Source organism: Cricetulus griseus, assembly GCF_003668045.3.
Source record: "Cricetulus griseus strain 17A/GY chromosome 1 unlocalized genomic scaffold, alternate assembly CriGri-PICRH-1.0 chr1_0, whole genome shotgun sequence".
Classification (NCBI taxonomy): Eukaryota; Metazoa; Chordata; class Mammalia; order Rodentia; family Cricetidae; genus Cricetulus; species Cricetulus griseus.
Genome location: NW_023276806.1, coordinates 234,732,563 through 234,760,504, shown reverse-complemented (window position 1 = coordinate 234,760,504; position 27,942 = coordinate 234,732,563). Strand labels below are relative to the sequence as shown.

The 27,942-nt window shown below is 37.4% G+C and overlaps 1 protein-coding gene across 1 annotated transcript; it reads right to left on the bottom strand.

Moving 5' to 3' along the window:
- Positions 1–1,025: 1,025 nt before the first annotated feature.
- On the bottom strand, positions 1,026–26,200 carry Hpgd (15-hydroxyprostaglandin dehydrogenase). The gene is made up of 7 exons (XM_035451442.1): positions 26,108–26,200; positions 25,769–25,892; positions 19,911–20,017; positions 13,961–14,057; positions 4,718–4,794; positions 2,924–3,087; positions 1,026–1,164 (listed from the first exon to the last, which is right to left on the bottom strand). Exons 1-7 carry the CDS (start codon positions 26,198–26,200, stop codon positions 1,026–1,028), a joined length of 801 nt encoding a protein of 266 aa, XP_035307333.1.
- Positions 26,201–27,942: the final 1,742 nt, after the last annotated feature.

Here is a 27,942-nt window from a genome sequence, read left to right as displayed (position 1 = left end):
TGCTTACAAAAAGCATTACTCAAAAGGGGTGTGTTTAAAGATCTTTAAATATAAGACAATGCAGAATGCAAACCAGAACAAATTCTCCCTTTGTGTTATTATGAATATGAGCAGATGTATAAAACATTTTCAGTTTTGGATATGACAGAATTAGTTTTATCATCTCACTAGGTGTACATAAAAGACTAAGTAATTTATGTGAATTAAAATAAAAGAGTTTTATTGAAAGACAGGCACTTTTGAAATTAGTACAAATCAACAATGAAACAATCAGGAAAATTACATTTGAATCATTTCTTAATAGGCACATATAATATATATAAAATTTTACAGTTTCCTTCTTTTTTGCTTTAACTTTTAAACATTTTATTCCTGAGGTTTTTGGAATCCATTGAATTTCCAAATTTAAGAAGAAAAAAAAACAGTCTTGGTTTGAGGCTGAACTGTGAATCTTCAGTGTTAGTAACAGTATCATTTTCCCACACATCAGACAGTTTATTAGGACATGGTCACTCTGGAATTCATTCCCTAACTACTGACCTCCTCACACACATCAGATCTTCAAAGAGTAGAAATGTTTAGCTTGCAGATCATGTACAAATTCTTATTACTAAATATTTCCATTGCAAAGTAGCTTCCCCCTTTTGAAGTGCAAACATACAAAATGAATCACTTAAGGTTTTGATTTAAATAACAATTCAAGTATCCCATTTCTGAAACCATTAATATTTATGAGCCACAGTGATAAATATGTTTTCTGAAAGGCAGAATATCTCTTGGATATCATTTGTTCTGTTATTAGATTATGTAGGTTATAACCCAGGTTTGGCTTGCACTGTATTTTTGCTAGCTTATAATAATCTTTATCTACACATTTAACTAATCATTTAGAAAAATATTAACATCAGATATATGAAGGTTGGTTTCATACTACATCACTTCATTTAAAAGCTATATTAGTAAAGATGCAGTCTGAGTGAGTCACTTGTGCTTTTTTTTAGTTATATGGTTGATGCCTAAGATGTTCATGAATCTTTTACAAAAGATGGCATGATGTCATAATCTTGAAAGTGAATTCCTTTAGATACTGTGATCTTCATAATGGCACCATTGAAGTTATCATCTTCAATGAGTGTTATTAATCCATTGGCAATGGTGGATGGACTAAAAACAAAGGAAACATTTGTATTTTGAAACTAAAGAATAAAACTAAACAGCTTCACAACATTTTCTTAAGCAGCCACATACTTGTCATAGAGAGACTAATTCATTAAGCTATTGTTACCTTTAATTTTTATTCATTGAGATGTTAAGTAAATTGTATAACGAATTTAGTGGTCATTGCGCCGTGCATTTGAGGTCATTAATTATATTGCTAAAAATGATAATTTTCTCATCTATACAAGATCGGTAGATATCAGACTTACTAGACAGAAACTTCATTGGAGGAGAAATTGAATTAATTAACAGCATTTATTGAAGACCATGTTTCTAGTAGCATTCCATGTATCATCTTATTGGTCTGCCAAAGATCCCTACATTTGTTATACTATCCCATTACATGTGAGAAAACTGCTACTTTCTGAAATTTGGTGGGTAGGTTCATGGTCAGTGGGGGAGTAAAAGCTGAGATTTGATCTTATTTCTGACTCCTTCAACATAATAGCTATAATTCTGTGCTGAGTGAATCTCATCTAACTCATCTTGCAAAAGCCTCATCTGTTTTTTTTTTTTGTTTTTTTTTTTTGTTTTTTTGTTTTTTTTAATGAAAGATACCCTTATGCCATGGCAGTATATTTGGATTTTGTTATTTATTTTTTTCATGAAAGTTTTTTTATTGGAAATACTCTTTTTCATAGATTATATTCTGATTATGGTTTCCCTCCCCCTACTCCTCCAAAATCTCCTCCACTTCCCCACCCCTTCAAATTCACATTCTTTATTTCTCTATCACACTAGAATACAAATAAATTAGGCATATAAAGTAATGATGATAAAATAAAATTAAACAAAATAAAAACTAGAATATGATAAAACAAACAAACCAACAAAAAAGAGCCAAAGAAAAAGCTCAAGAAACACATAGACACAGAGACACACAGAAAAATCCCATAAAAATACAAAATAAGGTTTTAAGAAATGCCCTGACAAAGCATTATGGGACAACTTCTAAAAATGCCATTGAGTTTTGTTTTGTGTTGTCTATCATAAGGTCTGGGCATAAGGTCTGGCCTTAAGAGTTATTTGTATGTTCACTGTGACTTCATTGGAGAAAACTAATTGTCACTTTCAAGTGGTTGTCAATTGGAGATATCTTCTGGGTTAGGGAATGGGGCTGGTGTCCACTTTCCTTCTCAGTGTTGGGACCCTATCCAGCCCAGACCCGTTTAGACCCTGTGCACGATGCCACAGTCTATGTGAGTTCATATTTGTGTCAATCCATCTATTCTAACTTAGACACAGTTCTTTGATTGTGTGATTGTGTGTTCATGTTTCTCTCTCTCTCTCTCTCTCTCTCTCTCTCTCTCTCTCTCTCTCTGTGTGTGTGTGTGTGTGTGTGTGTTTGTGTGTGTGATGACCAACTGTTTTTATGAAAGTGACTGAAATCTGGGGGCCATACAATATTACACACAGGATTTACTTGATTTTTGCTTGAAGTTTAGGGACGTAAAGTATAATGGCCTTAGAAGGTGAACAAGTGTCATTTAGAAAAGAAATCTGATGAACGCTGAAGGTACTGTTTATTTTCAAAGCAAATTTTATAACATTTAAACACAATTCTATTTCTCGTGCCTGTTTTTCCTTTCAAAATATTTGTCAACCTAAACTCTGAGATTTGCATCATTTTCTAAGTTTAACACATTAGAAACATTGATTGCTTGTATAGATTATGCTTTTATCCATTGTGGAAAGTTCTACTTACTCCAAGATGCCATAGACTTTCATCATAGCCTTGATCTGATCCATATATTCTATGTATTGGCCCATATTTTCTTCTTTTTCAATGGACTCAAGGATGGGTGTGTTGACAAAGCCCGGACAAATGGCATTCAGTCTTACCCCACTCTTCATAAGGTTAGCAGCCATCTGCCAATCAGAACACAGTTGCAGGCTTCAAGAGCTTTGCAGAAGTATAATCCAGGGCAAACTGAAAGAAGTTCTCTAAAGGCTAATATAAAGCACACTAATCAGATATGTTCTGAAATGTGGAACAATTACAAGTGGGCCCATAAGGTATAAACACACAGAATTCATTCATGAAAGCTCCACTGCATTAATGGTGGTACTTTTGTTGGTCTGGCCTTAAGAGTCATTTGTATGTCCACTCAGACTTCACTGGAGAAAACTGACTTTCATTTTCAAGTGGTTGTCAATTGGAGATATCTTCTGGGTTAGGGACTGGGGCTGGTGTCCACTTTCCCTCTCAGTGCTGGGAGTACCACCATTAGAAAACTCCTAAGATTAGAAAATTATCTAAGCTGCTTGCTCTCTTTACTGAACTCTTTGGGGACCTGAAGGTAAGCAACTGGCATTTATCTTGAGTCAAACATTTTAATATAAGTTCTATTACTTGTGAATCCAATATTTCTACAACATATAAAGGTTACTTCTCATTAAACAGAAATGCACATAAAACAAGGTTGAATACTTGATTGACAAGGATGTTGTGAACTCAGGCTTTTAATAACTTCACCTTTTGTTTCTTCCATATATGATGGTTCAGCATTTACTAATCCAGCATTTGCAAGTAACTTCATAACTGTTGTGAACAATGAGCACTGACTGGAGAAATAGTCAGTCATAAACTTAAATGTGAAATTTCTGCTTTGTAATGATTTACTTTCTTCTGGAACATTGAAATATTTTCAAATTAAGTTCTGAGGCCTAATCAACCCAAATTATGAGTAAAGGCTGCCTTCCTTCTTGGGGGTGATTATACTTTTTTCTTTTCAGATTTTTTTATTTGAATTAGAAACAAGATTGTTTTACATGCCAATCCCACTTCCCTTCTCCCTCCCTTCCTCCCCTACTACCCCCCCCCATTAAAATCCTACCTATCACATATCCTTTCTTCTGTTCTTCCCCTGACTGAACCTTTCTGCTCCCTCATGGCCTCTGCATCCTTCCTCTTCTTCCCTTCTCATTCTCGTAGCTCCCTCCCCCCTCTTCCCATGCTCTCAATTTGCTCAGGGGATCTTGACCCTTTCCCCCTTCTGCAGGGGACCATTTATGTCGGGGATGATTATACTTATATGACTATTATTATAAGCTTCTGCTTATACTTTCTTTTTGTTAATGCAAAACACTTCATCTCTCTGGTCCTTCCATCCTATCCAGTACCATCCTTTTCTGTTGTTTGTGCTTTGTAATGCATTTCCTAAACAGCACGCAAAATTCTATTTAATTGTTCCATTTAAGGACTCCTGACATTAATATTGCACAATTTTAAAAACAAAGAGCATTTCCCCATTATTTAACCTTCAAATGTTCATTAGTGTCACCCACCACTCCCCTATTTTACAGTGATATATTCTTTATTTAGTCTTTTAAATGACCAAAAACATTTTTATTATAAAAAATTTAAGTAAGATATCTCCTCCATCTTTTGGCTAGATTTTGTTTTTGAATTTTAACTTCTTTTCTTATAGTCTATAAAATTTGGGTTTTATTTAGAAGGGCAAGGAGGAAGAGAATCTGTGGTTTATGATTTCCTCACCGCGGCTGAGCGTGTGAATCCAATTATGCCATGCTTTGAGGCACAATAAACAGGTTGTTGTGCAATAGGCATAAGTCCTGGAAAAGAAAGAAAAAGTCTACATAAGTTGATGTTTTAAAAAGTGGACTATATTCTAAAGACTACGTACACGATGTTTTTAGTCACATCAATTTAAGATTAATCTGGAAAATATACTCAAGTGAAACCAGATACCCTTGTGGAACAGCAAAACCTAAAACAATCCCAAACAAACAACTATCCCACAGAACCTATTTTACTTGAATGACTGTTGCTGTCAAGCTTATTTCTCATATCTGTCAAAACTGAACATTCAAACTTAGCTAGTCATTTATATTCTTTCATGTCTAATGAGTTTTTTCCCATTAACTTCATTTTCCCTTTGAGACAGAGTCTCATGTGTATCCCAGGCTGTCTTTGAACTTGTAATCCTCCTGGCTTAGCCTTCCAAGTACCAGGATTATGGGTGTGTACTACCTTGCCCGACTCAAGTGATCCAGTTTTAACAATACTTTTAAATATGTAATTCCTCTCAGTCAAGAAACAGGGACTGGCCCCTGGTTATTGTGAGATCCCTACAAGATGTCACATGAGTGTTGAACTATTCTGCTGAGATACGCCAGTCTCCACCCAGCTAACTAGTCACACAACACCACCACACAGTTGAGAGTGTCATGCCAAAGTTCAGCAATAAATGTGGACCTTAACCACTCCCTGGGTGCCTTCCAGGCTTCCATTTATGAAGCATGTTTGCTCTAGAGCAGTTTAAATCCCTGAGGATGGCAGATCACACCTAGTACTCAGTGATCTCAAGGTACTGGAACATGTTGCTCCTCTTGTTTTGGGTCAGTGAAATGTGCAAGTTAATGACATATGTCAGTGGCAGTCAGCAAGAATTTACAATGTCTCCACTGGGTACACAGGGATGTTAGAAGTGTAAGATAAAGAGAACAAGAGGGTGTAGCCAAATGGTTCTGTTTATGTTTCCTGTATCACCTATTTGTTACAGGTATATGGGACAAAGGTAGTGTTTGGAGGACAGTGCTCACATCCTGTGCAGGAAACAAAAGGTGAATCTTAGTCACAGATAGGCTAGTTGACAGAGCCATGAAAACAACAGGGATATAGTTCATGAATATTATCAAAGATGATGAATGAATGAATTTTTAATAAATATGTAGAGTTGACAAACTTATGATCTCTAGCTACTTCAAGGTGTCATACATGAGAAATATATTAACTTGTGCTTTGTTGGCTGTGATTGTGAGCAAGCACAAAATACACATGCCATTTCTTCAGAAGTAGAATTATAAATACAACTGGAATGCCAATGAGCTTGTTTGCTTTTATGTGTAACTATAAAAAAAAAAAAACCAAGCAACTAATCAACCCACCAACCAAACAAACAAATGAAAAACCAAGGTCTCATGATGTACCCCTGTCTAGCCTCAAATTTTCTGTGTGGCATAAACTGGCCTTGAACTTTCAATACTTCTGCCTCAGCCCTGCAAGTGCTTGAATTAAAAGCAAGAGCTACCATACCCCAGTGAAGTCGTTCTCATTGGAAAAATAGAATTGGGCTTTATGGATTTTATTTTAACATTCTAATTAAGTTTATATGTATTTAAAGTTATATAGCTTTACTGAGTTATAATTGACATAAGTAAAACAGCATATTGTTAAGGTGCACAGTTTGCTAAGTTTTGACATATGTATAAACAAATGAAGCCGTGAGCATAATTAAGACAATGAACAAGTCCATCGCCTTATGATTCTTCCTACTTCTTTCCTTCTGCCCTCCTTTCTCCACTAAGAAACTACTGATACACTGAAGTGTTGTTTTGGTTTGGTTCTTTCATTTGTGATAACTTTGTCGGAATTCATTCATAAGTATCTTATTATTATCATTATTACTATTATTACTATTATTATTCTGCTAAACAGCAATCCACTGAATGACATAGCATTTATCTATACTATGCATTCACTTGGCAGTAGATATTTGGGCTGTTTCCAGTTTTGTGTTGTTAAAATTAAAAATAAAAAGTAACCCTCCAGTTACACATTTGGTCAAATTTTAGATGATTTGGTTAAAGGGAGATTTTTTTTTCCCATCACACAAAGGGAGTTCATTGCAGTTACTGCCTCCCATACAATCCATAGGGAGGATTATTGATCTGCATTGCTTCACATAGAGTTGTATGGCTGGGTATAGTGTGACTTTGGGACTCCATTGGATGGTAGTTTGAGCTTCTGCCTTCATTTGGCTTTATCTCTTCCTCTGTAGCAGCAAATATAGTTATGCTTTGGAAGCATTGACTTTCTGTTTGGCTAAATCTGCAAGCATGCCAAACAACTACAGACTTGTCCCTGATTCTCTGTTTTATGTATGTCCCTGCACTGCATGACTTTATCTACTTCCAGTGAAAACAGCCTCCCAGTTTCTCTTTTTCTGTAGCCTGTCCATACACACAGATGGGGCCAATTACTCTCAAGTTTAAATTCTGACTTTCCAGCAAGAAGCCCTCATCTGCTAGGCATGCCTGACACAGAGCTTTGTTTCAGTCATCACCACATCGCCTGCCAGTTTTCTTTACTTAAATTATATGTATACTAATTTCACCATTTGGGTTGCACTGAATTAAGCACAAAGAAAGCACATATGTAAATTAAAATGCATACTAGTACTATACAAAAATGTCACTTCTAAATATAGTTATTATTTAAAGATGACCTCCCCCTTCAAGAAACTAACAACTTTCACATAGACTGGGAGAAAATACTTCTAAAACATGTATGTAATAAGCTACTGTAAACTAAATATACCTATACATTTTTAAAACTCAACAGAAAAGAAATGAAAAACTTTTTAGTGTAAACAAAAACTACCTCTCGGAAGAAGATACTATATGTATGGCAAAGAGGTATATGAAAATATGCTTAACTTATATATCATGAAATTGCAAACTAAAATGAGATACCCGTTCACTTTTTAGTGCTGTCTCTGGCCATCTTTGTACCCTGGATAGCATGCTGTCATCTCTGCTGTCCTTGTCACATGCACACAGGCAGTCACAAGTTATTTTCATACATAAATTCTTGTTCTCTGGCAGGAACTAATTGGAATAGCCCAAATCTAGACACTGGCAGTTACAAATGCTGGCAAAATACAATAGGGATTTCTATTCATTGCTGGTGGGAATGCAAAATGGTACAGGCACAATGGAGTCTGCCTGGTAGCTTTTGACAAAATGTGTTTTTGTAACACAGCTCAGCAATTGTGCTCCTTGGCACTGACCCAAAGTAATTGAATTCATATGCCCTCACAAAACCTGTGTATGGATGCTTCCAGTGGTCTCATTTGTAATTGTGCAAAGTTGGAGTCAAGTGAGATATCATTCTATGAGTAAATGAATACATGAAGCATAGGAGACTGTACTCAGCACTAAAAATAAATGAGATACCAAGCCATGAACAGTTGAGGAGGAAACTAAACTGTTTATTGTGAAGAAACAAAGCTGAACTGCAAGAATGACTTACAGTATGATTCAAGCTATGGCTTCCCAAAGAAGGGCAAAGTTATGGAGACAGGAAATAGGTCTGTGTTTACCGGGGCTGGATAGGGAAGGATGAATGGATAGAGCAGAGGATCCTCAAGGCAATGAATGTAGTATGTCCAATATGGAAATAGCTAGTGTGAGTCAGTGTTATCTGTTCAAGTCTACACAAAATTAACCTCACGAAGAAGTCACAATACCATGTCTACTTCCATGATCAAGGGAATGCTAAATTTCAGTTAAGCTTGATGAAAATAAAGACTGTACTTATCCACTTTGAAGACCTTTTAATTTAATCAAACATGTGTCCCTGTGGTGGTGGTGTGGTGGTGGTGCTGGTGGTGGTAGGAGAATGAATCCTAATGTAAGTGATGTATTGTAAAATATGTGTCAGGGCATATTCATCTATTGTAACACATGTACCACTGTAGAAAGGGAGCTGATAGTGAAGGAGATGGTTACTAAGTGGTGATAGAGATGTATGCACATTCTCTGTACTTTGTTCCCATTTTTTTTCAACCTAATACTCCTCTAATAAAATAAAGTCTATTGAAAAACAGTATTCTTGGTTTTGTTTTAATTTGAGACAGGATCTGATGACTGTATTCTAGCTTAACCTGGAACTCATTATGTAGCAACCCAGACTAGTCTTGAAGTCAAAATCCTCCTGCCTCACCTTTTTTGAGTAGTGGGATGACAGGAGTGTATCACTAAGCTAGGCAATGCCATCATTTTTTAAAAATGTGTTAAAAAGGATTATAGCACAGTGGGTTGTAGGATGGGTATCAGACAGAATGAGGTCAAGTCTTCAATCCATGGCCTATGAGCCATGTCAACTTTGCAGAGATAATGCAAGCCATGGTAGTAATAAAAGCTACTGTGAGTCTACACTAAATCAATTTGAAGGTGTGCCATGACATAAAAAGTGGAAGAGAAATCAGGCACTAGGGAAATGTCTGTTTTGAATAGACTGACTGGCTAGCGAGCTCTTGCATCCTCCTGTCTCTACCCTTCAGTACTGGAGTTACAGGCATAGGTGGCCAGGCCAAGCTTGTTTGCTTGAATACAGAGGATCTGAATTCAGGTTTTCATGCTTGCATGTCAAATGGTTTCACTCACTGAACTGTCTCCCCATCTATCCTAAGAAACCCATTTGACATATGGGGGTGTCTTATGGCAGCACAGTTATCCAGTCATCAGCAATAAACCAGACTTCATTTTTGTTGTACCCTCCCACATTTTTTTTTAATACTTAAGAATGGGTGTTATGAGTGTTTGTATACTGTGCTTAGACAAAAACCCCACAGTAGAGTACAAGTGGTCAGCAATGGCCAGAATCTCTTCTGGAGATGCAGGTGGAGCACATTCATTCCTCCACTCAGGCTCATCTCACTCTGCTTGTTACACCCATTAACTGCATTTGAAACTGCGTCACTGGTCATTACTCATTAAGTTCTCTGCCCAAGCCAGTGTGACAACTTGAGGTTTTTCTATGGCAATGAAGGCCTCTGCAAGTCTGTAAGAAATCATAAGGGCTGAGTTGAACATGACTTGCAACTCTGCATGCACTAGAGTGAGAAGAAAGAGCAAAATCCAAACCAAAAACATGTGAAGGAAGCCATGAAAACACACAGGAAGTGAATGTTAAAAACACTTTGAAAGGGAGAGTCTTCTCCAGGGAAGAGCATTCAATTGGTTAGCCAATAGCAAGTGGTCAGCCCCGAAAACATAGATACAAATAACATTACACAGATAAACAGCTTATATTTAGAAATATATATATATATTCATGTAACAACAATTAATGAAAAAAGGGGACCATAAATTTGAGAGAGAACAAAACAGGGTATAATGATAAGGAGAGAGGAAAGGGAGGAGATAATGTAATTATAATCCCCCAAATAAAATAAAAATTGCTTTCTATTTAATAATACCTCTAAGATTTTTGTTTGTTTGTTTGATGACCTCAATCTATGTACTATGGCTCAAGGTCTTCTATTGAGCTACATGCTTAACCTTTTTTTCCCCTTTGAGACAAAGGTCTCACTGTCTTCAGACTGGCCATCTTCCTTTCTGCTCCTCTGGAATATTTGGATTACACTCTGAAATTTTATCAAATGGACCTACTTTGTATGAATTAGACATCATTTGATAAAATACAAGACTGCTTTAAAACTTTGGTGATGATGTCATGTTAGGGAGTGCTCTGGGTGGGAAGAGTGGTATCAGGAGACTGGCTAATGAGATGAGGAAATGATATAAAGCATGCTAGGTGTGGCAGCTGCATTGGTTGAGCAGAGGATAATAGGAGAGAGCTGAGAACCGGCAGAGTGAACAAAGAGAAGCTTAGTCCATTGCTTAGTCTTTTGAAATGTAGTGTCTTGTATGTTAGGATGAAAATCAAAGGGAGAAGGAGTTTGGAATGACATAGTAATCATTATGGACTAGAAAGTTAATTTAAAACCAAAACAGTCCTATCACTGAATTTCTACTAATCCACAGTTTCACCTGCAGGGACAAACGTTCATACATAGTTGTAGATTTGTGTCTGAAACAGGCAAAAAGTAAAATTAACTCCAAGGGTGATATGATGAACACAACTCTTAACCCAGGAAGCAAAATGAACATTAGATTGAGGGCCTTTTGATGACACATTGGAACTTGTGTCAAAGAAGGGAAAGCTGAAGTTTCACAGCCTTGAAATCAGAGTTCCATCCCTGCCACCACAGTGAGTCCCAGAGTAACCAGCAAAGTGAAAAGATTTATTCAAGGAAGGATTGCAATTTCTTTTATGGTTTTCATAAGTTCATAATCTTGGATAAAGAGGTAGACTCTGTATATATCTGAGATAGATAATGATAAAGGGTTAGAATTTAGGATGTTTTGCATCAGACTTCAGGTGTGAATCCCAGCACTGTTGTGAACTGCCTGCACGGGCTGGGACATGGCATTAACTATATGGCTTTGTCCACGTGTCTATAGCAGAGACTATGGACTCTTCCTCACAGGTTTATGCTTGGAACTAGGCAAGATGGCAAACACAGTGTTTATGATATCATCAAATTTTCATAGTCTGGTTGTTCAATGTCCTCTGGAGGTTAATGTGTAAAGAAAGATCTTATCTTGAGGATGGTGCTACTGAGTGATAGTGAATCCTTTAGGAGGACACCTTCAAAGAAGTTCTTAGGTCACTGGGGAAAGGCTCATGATTGAGACTGGAGGATCCTGATAGTTATGGATTGGGATGTTATTGTTCTGGTCAATCATATACTCATCCACAATGCACAGCCCTTATAAGAGGATTCCAGGTCCTATCTGCTGAACTTGGTCTACACTTCCAGAACTCAGTTCTGGCCTTTTTCCTTTAAGTCTTTTTCTTTCTGAATGAATTATCTTAGGCATTTGATTATAATGAAAGAAAGCTAAACAAGTGCTCCCAGTTGTGTGTTTAAACATTTTAGCTGGAAAAATGACAGTAGTATTATCTTGTATCTCTCCCTATTACTGCTCCTTGAGGCAATTAAGTTCATTTATATAGTTCATAATCTTATCATACAGTGCTAAATTGAGTCAACCATTGCAAGCTTCCTAAGAAGTAACCAAGGCTTCCACTGACACAAAGATAAGGGGATCCATGTATATTTCTGCAGTATCCATGGTTTTTCAAGCTTTGCTGACTCAATTGGCTGTATAGAGAATATCCATGAATGTTCTCACTGTTTCTCTCTCATTCTTTTTCTCATACTAGGAACTGAACCTAGTGTTTCAGGTATACGAAGTTAACACTATTGACCTATAACCCCAGGCTCCCCATCTCATTTATTTTTATAGAGGGTCATTTTATTTTTAGGTGTGTGAGAGAGAGAGGGGGAAGGGGATAGAGAGAGAGAGAGAGAGAGAGAGAGAGAGAGAGAGAGAGAGAGAGAGGCTAAAACAGGGCGTCAGATCCCCTGGAGCTGGAGTTACAGATTACTGTGAGCTGGGAACTGTGGTCCTTGCAAGAGCAGCTGCTGAGCCAACTTGCCATTCCCACCTCTCTCATTTAAAGTGACATTTGGGACAGGGTCTTTTAGTGTATCCTTACAATTGGAGCTTTGCCATTTATAAGTAGATGCCAGAGGGGGAAAAGTAATCCAATTGTCCTTAATGCCTTATAAATTAGGTTTGTAACCACATTAGGGCTCATTTTCACTTTAAGCAACACAGAAAATGAGATGTCAGTCTCATTTCAGATTTCCTAAAGAAGGATATTATAAACATACAAATGGTACTTTTATAATTCCTGGGGGAATTATCAAAATGCTGAGAATGAGAATCGGGGATTGACTGTGTCATAGATACCTCCAAATACTACTGCTGGCCATACTTGACTCCTCTGATAATGTTGGAGGCAGGCAGTGTGAGTGGTGTGAGTGGTGTGTGTGTGTGTGTGTGTGTGTGTGTGTGTGTGTGTGTGTGTGTGTTCTTATTCTGAAGTTACTGCACTGAGATCAAGAAGGTAATTTAAGGTCTTCCTATGTCTTGAACATGCAGAATTTAGACTTGCTATCAACAATGATCAGGTTTCTTAAATATTATGTCTTCACTGGCACCCTTCTATAAGTCTTGATTAATTATTCCTAGAACTTTTGTTGTTGTTCATTTGTTTGAGATGGAGTGTTGCTGCTGGCTAAGCTGACCTCTAACTCTGAGCCCTCCTACCTCAGCTTCTCCAACACAACCATCCTTGACTGGAATTTTAAAAGTATAGTTACGTAACTGAGTTCCTCCACACATATATGGCTATCATTGCAGAATACAGTATTTAGCTGATATTAAACCACTTTACTCTAAATGAAAACCACTATTGGATTGCTTGTGTAGCCTCAATTCTTTAGTCTTCAGTGTGGCAAAAGAACAGCTGTCCACTGAAACCATTTTTTTCTGGCATGGACAATTGGAGTAAATTTTCCAAGATATTTCAAGTAGTTAGATGAACTGTGTGGTCAAATTCTATATTGGAATGTGAGCACAATAATGTCTGCCAAGGCATGTGCTTTCCTTCCTTTTACTGGACAGAGAAGAGTCTGCCAGATGCAGAACAACTCTAGATACTCTGTGATAAAGGTGAAACCCTCTGTCAGCGAGATTTTTCCAAATTGCTGTATATAGAATAGGTACCCAGTACTAAAAATCTTGCCCTTGATAATATATAGATGTTGTCCAAACTTATTATATATTGAAACCAGAGTGTGTTTGGATGTTGCTTAACACCTTTAGCATACACCAACCAGTACAGATGATGTCAAGAAGATGTTCTAAAATTACACATTTTTGCTGGATTCACAAGGGACTAGCAATGGTTTATATCACATTAACAGTTTTTATTTTGTCAAATGGTTTTGCACATGTATTACTATTTGAAAGTATTAAAATAGTATTTGTAAAACAGTAGCTGAAAACACACAGACAAAAGCTGTCACTGTAAAGATAACTTTGAAAAGAAGTAAGAGATATATTGTTCAAATTTTTTGTATGTGTAGAAAAATCTAAAGAATCATTAAGAAAACAAACAAGAATCATATTCAATTTAATTTTGTCTTGATGATCCATATACTTCACAGATTTACTTTTGTGGTCCAAATTACCAGTAAGAAAAACTTCCTGTTAAAATAAGAATTTCTCTTACCTGCCAATGAAGACATATTGATGATGACACCACCTTCACCTCCATTTTGCTTACTCATGTAATCCAAACCAAGGTAGGTTCCACTGATAACAGAAACCTAATCCAGAAACAATAATGGAAAAAGTGATGCAACTATTGGTCTTTTTTAAAATTCATTTTACATACCAACCTCAGTAGCCTCTCCCTTCTCCCTCCCACATCCACCCAACCCACCAGCTTCCCATGGGGAGTCAACAAGGCCTGGCACAGCTATTAGTCTTTATCATACGTCTGCATACCAAACACTTAGTTCACTCAGGTATATAGGGATATCTGCAAATATAATCAATAAGAGATTTGCATGCTTTAAATTTTAATTGATGCTAATTTATTTTTTTGTCTTTCTAACATTAGTATAGGTTATTGTATTTCTACATAATTTCACCTAACATTGTTGGGCATATTTACTTCTGGACAGGTAGTCTACCCTGAAGAGCAATTTGTTCCTTTGGTTAGACTCCCTTAGAGAAAACTGAATTATCATTTGCAAACATGTATATTCTTATCAGCAGTGTATAAAGGCGCCCTTTTCCCTACATCCTTGTAAACATTATTTTATTTGCTTTCCTTTGACTTAGTTTCATTTGCATTTGCATTTTCCTGGTGGCTAAGAATGTTGGAAGTTTGGGAATTGTTTATTCACTTCATTAGTCAATTTACTATTATGTTTTGATTTTTAATTTGAGATTGTGTTTTTTTCCTTTGAGTTCTTATTTTTAAAGATTGGTTATCTTCTTTTTATTAAAGTCAAGCTAAATCAAATAAGTCCAGTAGTATTCAGTACATCAGTTCAACTGACTTCAAAATAAATGATTACCTTAGTTACAATGCTGATCACAAGTTTTATTTACTAAGGCAAGAGCAAGAGGCAGTGCAGGCTTATCACCCCCGGAAGTGGGTGCCTCCGTGATCAGTGCAGGAATACTGGCTGGCTTGATTTTGTGCAGGAAACCATAGCTGCTGTGAGTTCATGAGAGCAGAAGGGAGTAATGGTAGTAGGGGTGGGATGAGTTGGAAAAGACAGAGTGTGGGGTAGTTTTTATCAAAATGCTATGTTATGAAATCAAACAATAAATAAAAAATAAAACAAAACTATCAAGAATATTTTTAGTGCAAAGTTGTGTATAAAACCAAATCAACTATTAGAATATATGGAGTTGTTTATATACTCTGGTTATTAATCTTTCTTTAGATAAATAATTAGGAAAGAAATTTTAGCATTCTATAGGCTATCTCTTCATTCAGTTGTTTATTTTGTTGTGCAGAAATTTTTGACTTTCACAGATCTTACTTGTCAATTATTACTATTATTTCCCAAGGACTGGAGTCCTTTTCAGAAAGCTAAAGCGCAGCCTTGCTATCAGTTTCATGAAGATGAAACCTGAGTAAAAGATGACGACAACAGCACTGATTACTGTTTGGAATAAGCTGGACTGTTCCCCTACTGTTTGGGGAAATCACATAATTCTTTTCTAGCCCTAGTTTGAGTGGAAAATTTCTGTTACTTGGCAAAGTCTTTAGGCATATCTACTACTTAATGTTATTCACTACACTGATGGCTTCATTCTGATAGTCAGTCTACTGTTTTCCAGCTCACCTCCTTCAGTGGAAAGTAGTTGTACTTTTACTCTAACTTGTAAGAATTTACTATTCTCTGAAACAATTCTTTTCTATTTCTGCTTAAGCTTTTCAAGAATGAAAATTCTCTTTGGACAGCTTAATTCTTGCTTTATCTATGCATAGAAAAAGGTCAAAAGGCCATGAGTCTGAAACTGAGAGTCCATATTAGTTTTTGCATTCTTTTAATTTTAAGAAGTACTCCCTTAGCAAGTGTTCAAAGAGACTCCTTTTCCTAATAGTATTTCTAGAACAACAACAAAACAAAAATAAGCCAAAACTTCTATTCATTTAAGGCATTTTTCCAGGTAAGTGAGGGCACAAAGAATTTATCACAGTTGCCCTCTAAATGAAAAAGAAGACTTAATGAATTATATAAGAAAGAAACAAATATGTACATGGCTGAAATTACTGAAATCCATTAGATTCTTTTAGTTTCTGCCAAATTCTTCAGCATGCGCAAATAAGGATCTAGTTAACACACACCAGTGTGTGCTTTTATTCTGATATTTAAAGTTTTGCTGCCATTCTGTGTTTCCAAAATCTGCAAGTTGTAGCAAGATATTAAAGTTTAAGCTTCAATTTTAAGCTATTTTAAAAAATATATTTATATTATTTCACATGTATGGATGAGCACCAGGTGGGTGGCTGGTACCTTTCAAGGTTTGGGGAAAGTATCAGGTCCCTGGAACTGGAGTTACAGAGAGTTGTGAGTCACTCTGATGGTGCTGGGAACCAAACCCATATCCTCTGCAAGAGCAACCAATGCTCTTAAGTGTTGAACCATCTCTCCAGCACCCTAGTTTTAAAAAGCAAGGGAGTATTTTTCTCAACCATCTAAGTTGAAGAACTGAGTAACTTTTTAAGTGAAAGAGTTGATGGAAGAAACTTCAATTATTATCTAATGTTTGGGTTGTATACAAATGATATTTTCATTTCTTTACTATAACAATCTTTTCCACGTTCCAGATTTCACACACTACCCCCCAACAATGAACTTTTAGAAAAGTCATATAATGAAATATTTCTTTTTAGTATTTCTTGGTTTTGAAAAATGCTTATATATCTTATGTATTGGATCATCTATCATGTCTCCATTTCCCTCATCTCACACCCTTGCACTTTGAGGTACTTGATAGTTTATGGCTCTTACACTACATTGTAATGAGAATATTGTGGTATCCAAATCATGTGACTTTACTTTTTAGGGGCCTTGTATTTTCTGCAGGCCAGTTCTCAAAGAATATTAATAAGGATGATTATTTTTCTGAAATCACCTTCACTTTAATTTTTCATGTCTAAGTTTCTTGCTTTAGTGCTGAATGTTATGTCTTATACTTTGTTAGAGATACTTATATTTTAGCAAAGTTTTCCTTATATACTTCAACTAGAACTTTCATTGTTATAGGGTATTAATGGCAGCAAATAAGTTATTTCATTGCCCTAAATATCCTTTGGAGCCAACAAAAGGAAACACCTGAAGAACAGTGGAGGTGGGGAATTCATCCTTTAATGAAACAAAGTATTTTTTCTTCCCAGAAATCCCACCCCAAGTGCGACACCTACTAGGGCACCATGGGGTTCTGCTTGGCTCTGCCCATGATTCTGAGTCCTGACTCAGACAAGAGTCATTTTCCTTTATGCTTCTCTTTCATTTTTGTTCTTTGGGTGCTGGAAAGAGTCTTGTATGCTTTGTGTAATACTTTTGGATTTTTCACACTATTTCTGATGTTACTCTCCCCACTATGTTTCTGTTGTCTGCCATATGGCTGACCTCCATATTGGCTTAACTCAAACAGCATGCTTTCATCTTTTTTCTTAAGCTCTCATTGATGAATGCATAATGCACAGTTCTGCCTATTTTCTCAATTCACTTCCTTATTAGATGCAAAATAAGGCAGAAGAATCCACTTCATATGAAAAGGAGACCATATACAAATATATATTCTGATATCTAGAGAGGAAATGCTTTATTGAATGTCTCTTTCATAACATGTGGCTGTATTCTTTACACAAATTATGTTCCATTTAAACTTAATGGTGGTTAGAGGTAGGAAATTTAACTTCTTTTCACAACTGTGAAATTCAAGATCAGAGATATAAAGCAAGAGTCCATAAATTGTTAGATTCAGAACTAAACTTAAGTTTTAATCCCAAATATGCCTCCTTTACTTCCCCAGAGAAAATTGGTTGTCAGCTAGTATTTCTAGAAATAAAGTCATAAAAAACAGCTTTATATTTTGCTGTACATTTGACTATAGTAAGGGATCCAATATATGTTAATTGTATATCAAAATTAGATTGTTTTTCTCATTTGTGTGGAGATGAATTGTTTATGTTTCTTAAAGCTTCAAAATGTTAAAAGAATGACATTGTAGAATTGCTTTACCAATATTCAAAGCAATTCTACCTAACTAACAAAGTTATTACACATATACAAAACAACTAAGCATTAAATACAGCACAATGACTTCATGTGTGAAAATGTAGAGTACTATTTTATGAGTTTCTTCCTAGGGGTTAATAAGCTTAGACACAGGAACTAGATGGGGCTGGATAGATGGTTCAGCTGTTACTTGCACTGTTTTGTTTTGTTTTTCCCTGAGGACTGAGTGCAGGGTTCATATATATGAAACAGATATTATGCCACTGCCAAGTACCTCCATCTCCAATGCATCCTCCTGATCTATTGATCTATCATCATGGATCTATTGCCTACCATTGATCTACCAGAATGATTATTTGTGATTTTTGTGAAAACTCATTCTATCTCAGACATCCCTGGTGAGCCCTGAGGGATTACAAATGACCCTGGCATTTCTTTCAGATAAAGGGAGAAGCTAAAAAATAACTTGTGAGACAATAGAATGAGTGGTTTCCCTACATGGAAAGACTGGTGAGATCATGAGATTGAAGAATAAGAAAGGGGTAACCATGGTAAGCAATGAAAGCGCAAGGACACATGAGATGGTTTGGCAAATCACCAAAGACTGTATTAAAACACAGAGATGCACACTCAACTATCACATATTAATTTGTACAAGACTCTTTGTACTTCTACCCAGTAAGAACACAAAAAGTAATTTTCTGTCCTCAAAGAACTTAATTTGTGCTAGCATGAATTGTATATCTGAAAACAATTCTAGTGGAATTATCCAGTGTAGAGTCCTTTGGGATTGGGGGGACCATGTTGAATAGGATTTCTCAGGAGGATGCATTGTGGACATGGCAATGATGTAATATCTGTTTTGTATATATGAGCCCTGAACTCACTCCTCAGGAGAACAAAACAAAACAGAACAAAAACCCTGCTCTTAATGGCGGAACCATCTCTCCAATTTTTAAGCTTATTATCCCAAGGAAGAAAGTCATGAAACAGTACACTATATTCTCTCACACAAAGTCACTGTACAGTACTTGATGCTTGGCTGCTTTGCAAATTTGTAAGAACTTGAGCCAGGGCATGGTGGCCCTGTATAAAATCCATCTGACATTTTGTTTTAGATACACACCTCTTACGTTTTGTTGTTGTTCTTGTTTTCTTGCAATGTTGGGGAAAGGTTTAGGTTTTATGAAACTGCAATAGACTTATTTGAGGGTGTTCATAAAATGTTATAATCTATCCACTTGTGCAACATTGGATGAATTGAAAATCTCATTTTAAAATTTTACTCATAATTTACTTCAGAGCTAACTCATCCTCAAATGTGGATATCACACACAAGAACATGTTTGTCGACACACACACACACACCCTGAATTACTTAATTTCATGACAAATGTTATATTAATAATAAAGCCCAATTGTCTCTTTAACCTTGTTTTCTGATCTATTTCCAGAATTTAAGACATGTTTTTCAAATAAGTTAGTTGAGTCAGGATTAAGGACCAGATGGAAAATATTTTCAGCGTGGCAAGCCATAAGGATTTTGTCACAACATTCAGTCTGCCATTATTGCAAAAAAAAATCTAGACACAAAAATACATAACAAAGACTACAGGGTTGTATCTTAATAAAATTTATAGATACTGAAATTCCAGTTTCACTTATTCACATATTTCAGGTCATTAATGAACTGTATTATGCTTCTCTCTAATATTTAAGACATGTTTTCATAATTATAAATATCAAGTATCTTCATATTTTTGAAAAGATTATTTGTTAGCTTTTGTTAACTTATACTTTTCTATTTGGAAGGCCATAATTGATGTTCTATAAATATAATCATAACATTTTATGTATAAAAAGTGACACTGAATACTTTAGTAAATAAATGAGCCTAATATAGCTTACCAAATTAATTTGCAGTGTCTGTTCCCAGTTTTTCTCATTGTTCACTCCTGCATTATTGACCAAAATATCCAATCTTCCAAAATGGTCTACGACTTTTCTAAAAGTATCTAATAAAAAAGAGACAGATATTTTCATTTTTCCATATATGTATTTAAATCATTTCCTATGAGAGGACATTGATTTTATTTTATTATTTTATTTTATTATTGTACTATAGGTTGAATTTAGGACCTCACATACTAGACAAGCCCTCTACCACTGAGCTATATCCTTAGTCACATTTGACTTCTTATTGTGAGTCATGGTCTCACTAAATTGCCTAGATTGTCCTTAAATTTAGAATCCTCATGCTTCAGCTTCCTTAGCTGAAATTACAGGCTTGTACCATAAAGATTGGCTGAATTTTTAAATCTGTTTGACCACAGATTTAAATTTAATTAAGTTTAAGTTTAAGTTTAATTAAGACCACAATTTAAGAATTACACTCATAATCTAGTTCTCCATAAGTGGTTCTCCATAAGCTCAATTTTAATAACCTAGATATACATAAGTGTTAGATTAGTATAGTTATTGCATGCCTACTAAATCAGAATCTGACTTCAACATATCCTTAGATAATTTGAATTCATATCAGTGTTCTATCATTAATGGAGTTAATATTAAAGAAGTGACCATCCCAAACTGTGAACTCTCTGGAGAGCAGTTTGTACAGCTAGTGTCTTTCTTTTCTTAAGAAATTTTGAAACTATTTGGTATAGATTGTAAGACACATTCTTTGTGCTTGTTTGAAACAAGGGTCAAATCTAGGACCTACACATTATAGAAAAGTGTACAGAACTCTGTACAATAAAGGAACTTCTGGAGGCATCACCATCCCTGACTTCAAGCTCTACTATAGACCCATAGTTCTGAAAACAGCTTGGTATTGGCACAAAAATAGATAGACCAAATGAAATTGAATTGAAAACCCCAGTATTAACCCGAATACCTACAAACACCTTATTTTTGACAAAGATGCTAAATCTATACAAAGGAAAAAAGATAGCATCTTCAACAAATGTTGCTGGCAGAACTGGATTCAGACATGCAGAAGATTGCAGATAGATCCATATCTGTCACCATGCACAAAACTTAAGTACAAATGGATCAAAGATATCAACATAAATCTAGCCACTCTGAATCTTCTAGAAGAGAAAGTGGGAGATATCCTTGAACAAATTGGCATAGGAGACTGCTTCCTGAACATTACACCAGTAGCACAGACATTGAGATCTGCAATTAATAAATGGGACCTTCTGAAACTGAGAAGCTTCTGTAAGGCAAAGGACACAGTCAGTAAGACAAAACGACAGCCCACAGAATGGGAAAAGACCTTTACCAACCCCACATCTGACAGAGGGCTGATTTCCAAAATATACAAAGAAATCAAGAAGCTAACCACCAAAACACCAAACAATGAAATTATAAAGTGGGGTGCAGAACTAAATAGAGAATTCTCAACAGGAATCTGAAATGCCTGCAAGACACTTAAGAAAGTGCTCAAAACCCTTGGCCATCAGAGAAATGCAACTCAAAACAACTCTGAGATACCATCTTACACCTGCCAGAATGGCTAAAATCAAAACACCAATGACAATCTATGCTGGAGAGGATGTGGAAAAAAGGAACACTCCTTCATTGCTGGTGGGAGTGCGAACTTGTAAGACCACTCTGGAAATCAGTATGGCAGTGGCTCAGAAAAATGGGAATCAGTTTACCTCAAGATCCAACAATTCCTCTCTTGGGCATATACCCAAATAATGCATGTCCATACAACAAGGTCATATGTTCCACCATGTTCATAACAGCATTGTTTGTAATAGCCAGAACCTGGAAACAACCTAGATGCTCCTCAACTGAAGAATGGATAGAGAAAATGTAGTACATTTATACAATGGAGTACTACTCAGCAGGAAAAAGCAATGGAATCTTGAAATTTGCAGGCAAATGGATGGAACTAGAAGAAACCACCCTGAGTGAGTTAACCCAGTCACAAACAGACAAACGTGGTATGTACTCACTTAAATATGAATTTTGGACTTAGAGCAAAGGATTACCAGCCTACAATCCTCTTCACCTAAGAAACTAGGAAACAAGAAGGACTCTAAGAGAAAAATGCATGGACCCCAGAGAATGGGAAGGGGCAGGATCTCATTAGCTAATTGGGAGCATGAGGGTAGGGGACAGGGAGCTGCCAGAATGAGAGGAGGAGAAGAGGAGGGGAGAGGAGGAAATGGAGGACAGAAATGTTGAGTTGGGGGAAGAATAGAGGAGAGTAGGATGAGAGATACCATATTAGAGGGAACAATTATAGGTCTGAGGAGAGATCTGGCACTAGGGAGATTTCCAACAATCTACATAAAAGACATGAACTGACAATCTAGGCCATGGTGGAGAGGATAAACTAAATGCCCTTCCCTTATAATGAGACTGATGACTACTTTTTATGTCATTCTAGAGTCCTCACCCAGTGGCTGATGGAAGCAGAGACAGACACCCACAGATATACACTGAACTGAACTCTGGAACCTAGTTGCAGAGAGGGAGGAATGAAGATAAAAGGGGTAGGTACCAGGCTGGTGAAACCCACAGAATCAGCTGGCCTGAACAAAAAGGAGCACATGGACTCCAGACTGCTGTCTGGGAGTCCAGTACGGGACAGATCCAGACCCCTGAACATGGATGTCAATGAGAAGGCCTCTGCACTCTAGGGGGCCTCTGGTAGTGCATTAGTATTTTTCCCTGGTGTAAGAAGGGACTTTGAGGGCCCATCCCATGTGAAGGGATGCACTCTTGGCCTGGATATATGGGGGAGGGCCTAGGCCCTACCCAGGATGATGTTGTGGACTTTGAGGAGCCCCCTAGAGGGCCCTACCTTGCCTGGGGAGTGGAGGGTGGATGGGGTGGGGGCAGGTGGGGGTTGGGGAGAGGGTTGGTGGGGAGGGAAAGGAGAAGGGATTGACATGTTAAGGAAGCTTGTTCCTAATTTGAACTAATAAAAATTAATTACAAAAAAGTAAAAAAAAATGAAAAGTGCTCTACCATAAGAATTTTGCCCTTAGCCCTTCAAATAATCCCCTTTAATAAGCTATATTATATATATAAAGCATTAAACTAGCTCAAGTACTCATGCATTTAAATCCATTATGACCACATTTCAGGAATCTTTGATGTCCAAATAAGTAGAAGTTTACTTTATATTCAGTTGATTTCATCATGTTAATGTTACTTTCATGTTTACTGTTTTATTCCTCCCACCTATTACCATTACTATTTTACATTATACTTTATGTAAAACTGTGTTGAATTGGAAAAGTTTATGTAGCTTCCAAGACCTGAATCTCACTCACTGAATTGTCTAAGCACATATCAAGGTTTTGCAAACTCTCTAGACAATTCAAAGTTGGCTTTACCACTTTAGTATTGGGAAGTTAAATTTTGTTTTTGAGACATGGTTTCTCAGTGTAGCCTTGGCTATCCTGGAACTCACTCTGTAGACCAGCCTGGCCTTGAACTCACAGAAGTTCTCCTGCCTTTGTCTCCCAAGTGCTGGAATTAAAGGAGTGTGTCACCACCACCTGCCAAGAAGCTCGTATTTCTTAAAGCATCTTTTTATATAGTTCTATAGATTTAATAAGTTCCCTGGTCATTTTCTGCTTCTATTACTTCAGACTATAGACAACAACTGTGCTTATTCTTTCACACAACAGAAATGTATTTCCAGGTGTGCAGGTGAACACATGGACTTCTTTAAATAGGTAGATCAATTCAAATGATCTTTATTTATTGAGTTATTAACAGCCATCAAATATTTGGGGGGAGGCAATTAGCATGCAAGTTGTTTGTTAAGCATATTGTCAGTTTTTGCACAGCATCATTTTGTACTCATTGGGCCAAATTGGAAAACAATAAATTAATAACAATAAAACAAAGCTTTATACTTTTAGTGGAGTTTTAAAACTATTTCTTAAGTCTTATTGGTGAGAATAAGCCAAGGAATATTAATCTGCCCCTACCTCTTCTATCTTAGATCTTATAATCACTCCTCTACAGGCACAGCCCCACTTTATGGGAAATTAAGTTATCAAATACATATGTCTGATTTTTTCTTTAATTTTCTTCCCTCCTTGTTGCCACTGCTTGGATTTTACCAAAGTGTCCTGTGTCATCTGCTTTTTGTGAGCTGCCATAAGGTTGCTGGAAAGTGAACTTGGGATCTCTGGAAGAGCAGTTAGTGGTCTTAGCAACTCAGCCGTCTCTCCAGCTGCCATCTACTTTTTGGTATATCACTGAGATCTTGGCTCATGTGACTTCAAAGTTGAGCTCCCTCTGACAGTTACATGGTATGGTACTCTTTATCATACTTTCTGTGCTGTTTCCATTTGTTAATTTGTACAGTAACACGTCTAGGTGAAGAACCCTTACTACTCCGTATTTTTACAATGTGTCTAAACAGTTTTAAAGGTTATGAAGTTTTGAGATTCACTATCACCCTTTCATTTTGTGTTTGTACCTCTCTAAACAACAGGTGGACTTCTTATAGTTGACAGGCCTTCTAGATCATGTGTTATGTGTCTGAGTTCCCTTCACAATTACTTATGCTTAAAGAAAATGTTCATAGCCATAGTTCTCATTTTAAACACTGGCAAAGTAACTTACATTAAATGTCATGTGTAAAGCTATATAAATTATTTATACTGGTCCCAATTCCAGCAGCATGATTGCTGGGTCTTCTTTGAACCTAAATGTCATTAATATGCTATCAATAAAACTATCCTCTGGCAAAGCGTGCTCTAAGACTTTGAGTATAACTAGGAGTATGACTGCTCTTAAAAATCTGTTCTACTCATGCATGCAATCTCTTGCCTGACATATTATCACCCACATTTTAATGATATTCTCTTTAATACAATTTCCCATATCTTTAGATTCATTGTCTTCTAACAGATCTGTCCATTTTATTCACGGGATATATTAAGATTTAAGAATCCTAGGACCTCAGTACCCTTTTAAAAGTAACTCTAGTGTAAACCTGGTGGAAGTTTTTTGACTTCTGGATTGACAATGTGCCTACCAATTTACTCCATTCCTTGGAATAACAGCTTGCGAAACACCAATCTATTTTTTCTATTTTTTCCCCTGGGAAATTTTCTTTATGAAAATTCCTCGAGCCCTCTATACATAGCCAGTGTATATTGCTGACGCCAATATTCTTCCTGATATTTCACATGTCTATTTTAAGAGGTCACAGAAAAACAGGAAAACATTGGGGAAAGGCGATAGCGTCTTTTTGTCTTTAATTCTAACATCACACCGTTATTATTTTAAGAGCCATGGGGGTGGGGGGAGAAAACATCTGGCTAAAGGCATTTGGTTTGCCTGAGACTATGACCCTTGACTCTGTACTCTGAAGTGTTTAAGACAAAGGCATGCCACATTGCTTGCCATTGACTGTGTTTTCCAGCTTTCTGAGAGCTCTTGCCACAGTTCCTCAGTCTGTCCCTTCACTGAGTAATTACCGTAGCAGCAGCACTGTCTTCGAATACACAAAAGACATTTGATTACATTATGTGCTGCCAAGTAACTAAAATAAAAGGATTTCTTAGGCAGTCCTGTCTTCCCTTAGTTTTTATAGCCATGGATTGTCAGAAAGAAACACAACAGTCCAAACTATCCTTTGGAGATAGAAGGTCGCAGCTTCTCCGGAGAGATAGAGCAACGCCTGAGCTCAGCCCTGTGGGCTCTTACCTGGCAGTCTTCAGGTTGCTGCTTGCTCAGGGCGTGTTCCCGAGTCTATAGACTGATTTCCCATGTCTTACCTCTCAGTTGTTTCTGGTCAGCCACATCACACTGGACAAACAGAGTCTTCTGAGATTCGAACTGCTCATCCAGGGCAGCTTTACACTTTATACCTACTTCGAGATTCCAATCCACCAACGCTACCTACAAATAAGGAAAGGGAGCAGGTCTTGTGTGCAGCTCCTGCCACCGAGCCACAGACGCACAAGCAATGAATAAACAAGACGCTCCCTTCTTAGACCTCAGAATGTGCTCATCCAAGTTCGGGTTCTCTGCCAGAGGCGTTGGAGGTCTGTTAGTGAGCCTGGGGCTTTGCACCCTAGGGGCTCCAGAGTGAGGGTGGACAGAGAAGTACTTACCTTGGCACCATGGTGCAGCAGAGCCTCGGCGAAGGCTCTGCCTATGCCCTGCGCTGCACCGGTCACCAGGGCCACTTTGCCGTTCACGTGCATGGTGGGTCGCGGCTCCGCGGTGGTGGGCGAGCTCTGCGTCTCTGCGGCAGCTTTTATGGTCCCCTCCGAGCGCCTGTGCAGCGGCGGTGCTGGGAGATCTCTTGCCAGTGGGCGGGGATGAAACTGTCAAACCAGCGCCTAGGAAACAGTCACTGTGTCACCTGCCCCCAAGCACCCGGGTAGACCTGAGGGGATTTTTGCCTTCTAGGCTTTCAGCTGTTGCAGGATTTGCTCTCAGTCCTCTGGTTGCTTGAAGGTGCTGAGCTGACAGAGGAAAGGCAGAAAGGAAGGAACAAAAACTTTCAAAAAAGTTTCTTGGACTACTCGAAGGCTAATCCTATAGGAGAGCAGAGGAGAGGCTGGGGAACTTAGATTTCTCCTCCCATCCTCAACAATATTAAACTACAAGCAAGCAAAGGAACGAACAAAAGCAAAATTTTAGGGACGATGCTCTGTGAGTGAATGTGTGTGTGTGTGTGTGTGTGTGTGTGTGTGTGTGTGTGTGTGTGTGTGTGTGTTAAAGTTTTTATAACCTCTCATCTCATAAATGAAAACTATTGTAGGGTAAGAGTGAGCGATGATAACTTTATTTACTGATGTTTTGTACAAATATTGGGCATGGAAGTTTAGTTTTGCTCTGACCCCCCAAAACCCTGATTCATATTTCAGCACTAGAGCTTTAAGAATCTTCTCAGGGCGTCTGTTGCAGATTAGTGTCAATTGTGTGTTATCTTAAATGGTCCACAGTCATACTTTTGCTTAAACTGTCAGCATCACTGGTATCCTGGTATATGGTGGCTTTAATGCAAACACTGGAAAGTCCTGGTCCCTGAGGCTCAGTTTACAGGCTTAGGATGGAAGTCTCCCCAGCCCTGCAGGAACTGGAGCGCTATGTGCCACGGTGACTGTGTGCCAGGACTCAGGTCCACTGCCTAAGCCTTTCCCTTTCTCACGTTCGAAGTGGTAGGCTTCAAAGAACATTCTGTCATTTTAATTCATTGGCATTTATTTTTATAAACAAAGAAATCTGAGCACTCCGGACAGCCCGAGATCAACATCAGAATGAGGTCTTTGTGTACTTTGCCTGCTTATAGAAGGAAATCTTAGGGAATGCTCCTGGTTCCTCAGGGAAGTGTTTGGGAAGGCTGCATAAAATCGAGTTGGTATTGAGCCAACTGGTTTCCAAGTTGCCTTGAAACTCGATCTTGAAAAGAAAATGTGGAGAAAAGAAGATAGGACGATATTTATATTCCAGCATTGTACTGAGAAGAGGAAGTGGAGGGAACCATAGTTTAATTTTTTCTTTATTCTTGAGAATTTCATGCGTGTATTCAATGAAATACAACCATCTCAACCCCCTGTTTTCTCCCACCAAGTGTCCTCAAGTCCCACCAAACTGCTTCTTATTTTTCAAGTAACCCACTAAGTTCAGTTAGTCCCACCCATATCTTCATGGATGTGAGACCAGGCACTGAAGCATAGGAAACTCCCAGTGGCCACATGAGGGCTTATGTTGAAGTAGAAAAACAGAGACAAAAAAATCATAATAAAAAAAAGGCAAATAACAAAAAACCAGCACCAATCACATTCATGCCACAAAGGGGTGCAGGAAGGAGCAGTCCTTTCCCTAGGAAAGGCTAGTCACAGCTGGAAAAAAAAAAACACTACTGAAATATGAGTGGTGATGTCTAAAGATCAGCTTTGCCATGCTCAACAAGGAGAGCAAGTTTCCAAGAAGAAAA

Bases quoted from the DNA above. Each gene is read 5' to 3' on its own strand.
- Hpgd (XM_035451442.1), bottom strand. From the start codon at position 26,200: ATGCACGTGAACGGCAAAGTGGCCCTGGTGACCGGTGCAGCGCAGGGC. The intron at 25,893-26,107 runs GTAAGTACTTCT...CCTTATTTGTAG, and splicing joins TGCTGCACCATGGTGCCAAG to GTAGCGTTGGTGGATTGGAA. The intron at 4,795-13,960 runs GTAAGAGAAATT...TTTCTTTTCCAG, and splicing joins CAATATGTCTTCATTGGCAG to GACTTATGCCTATTGCACAA.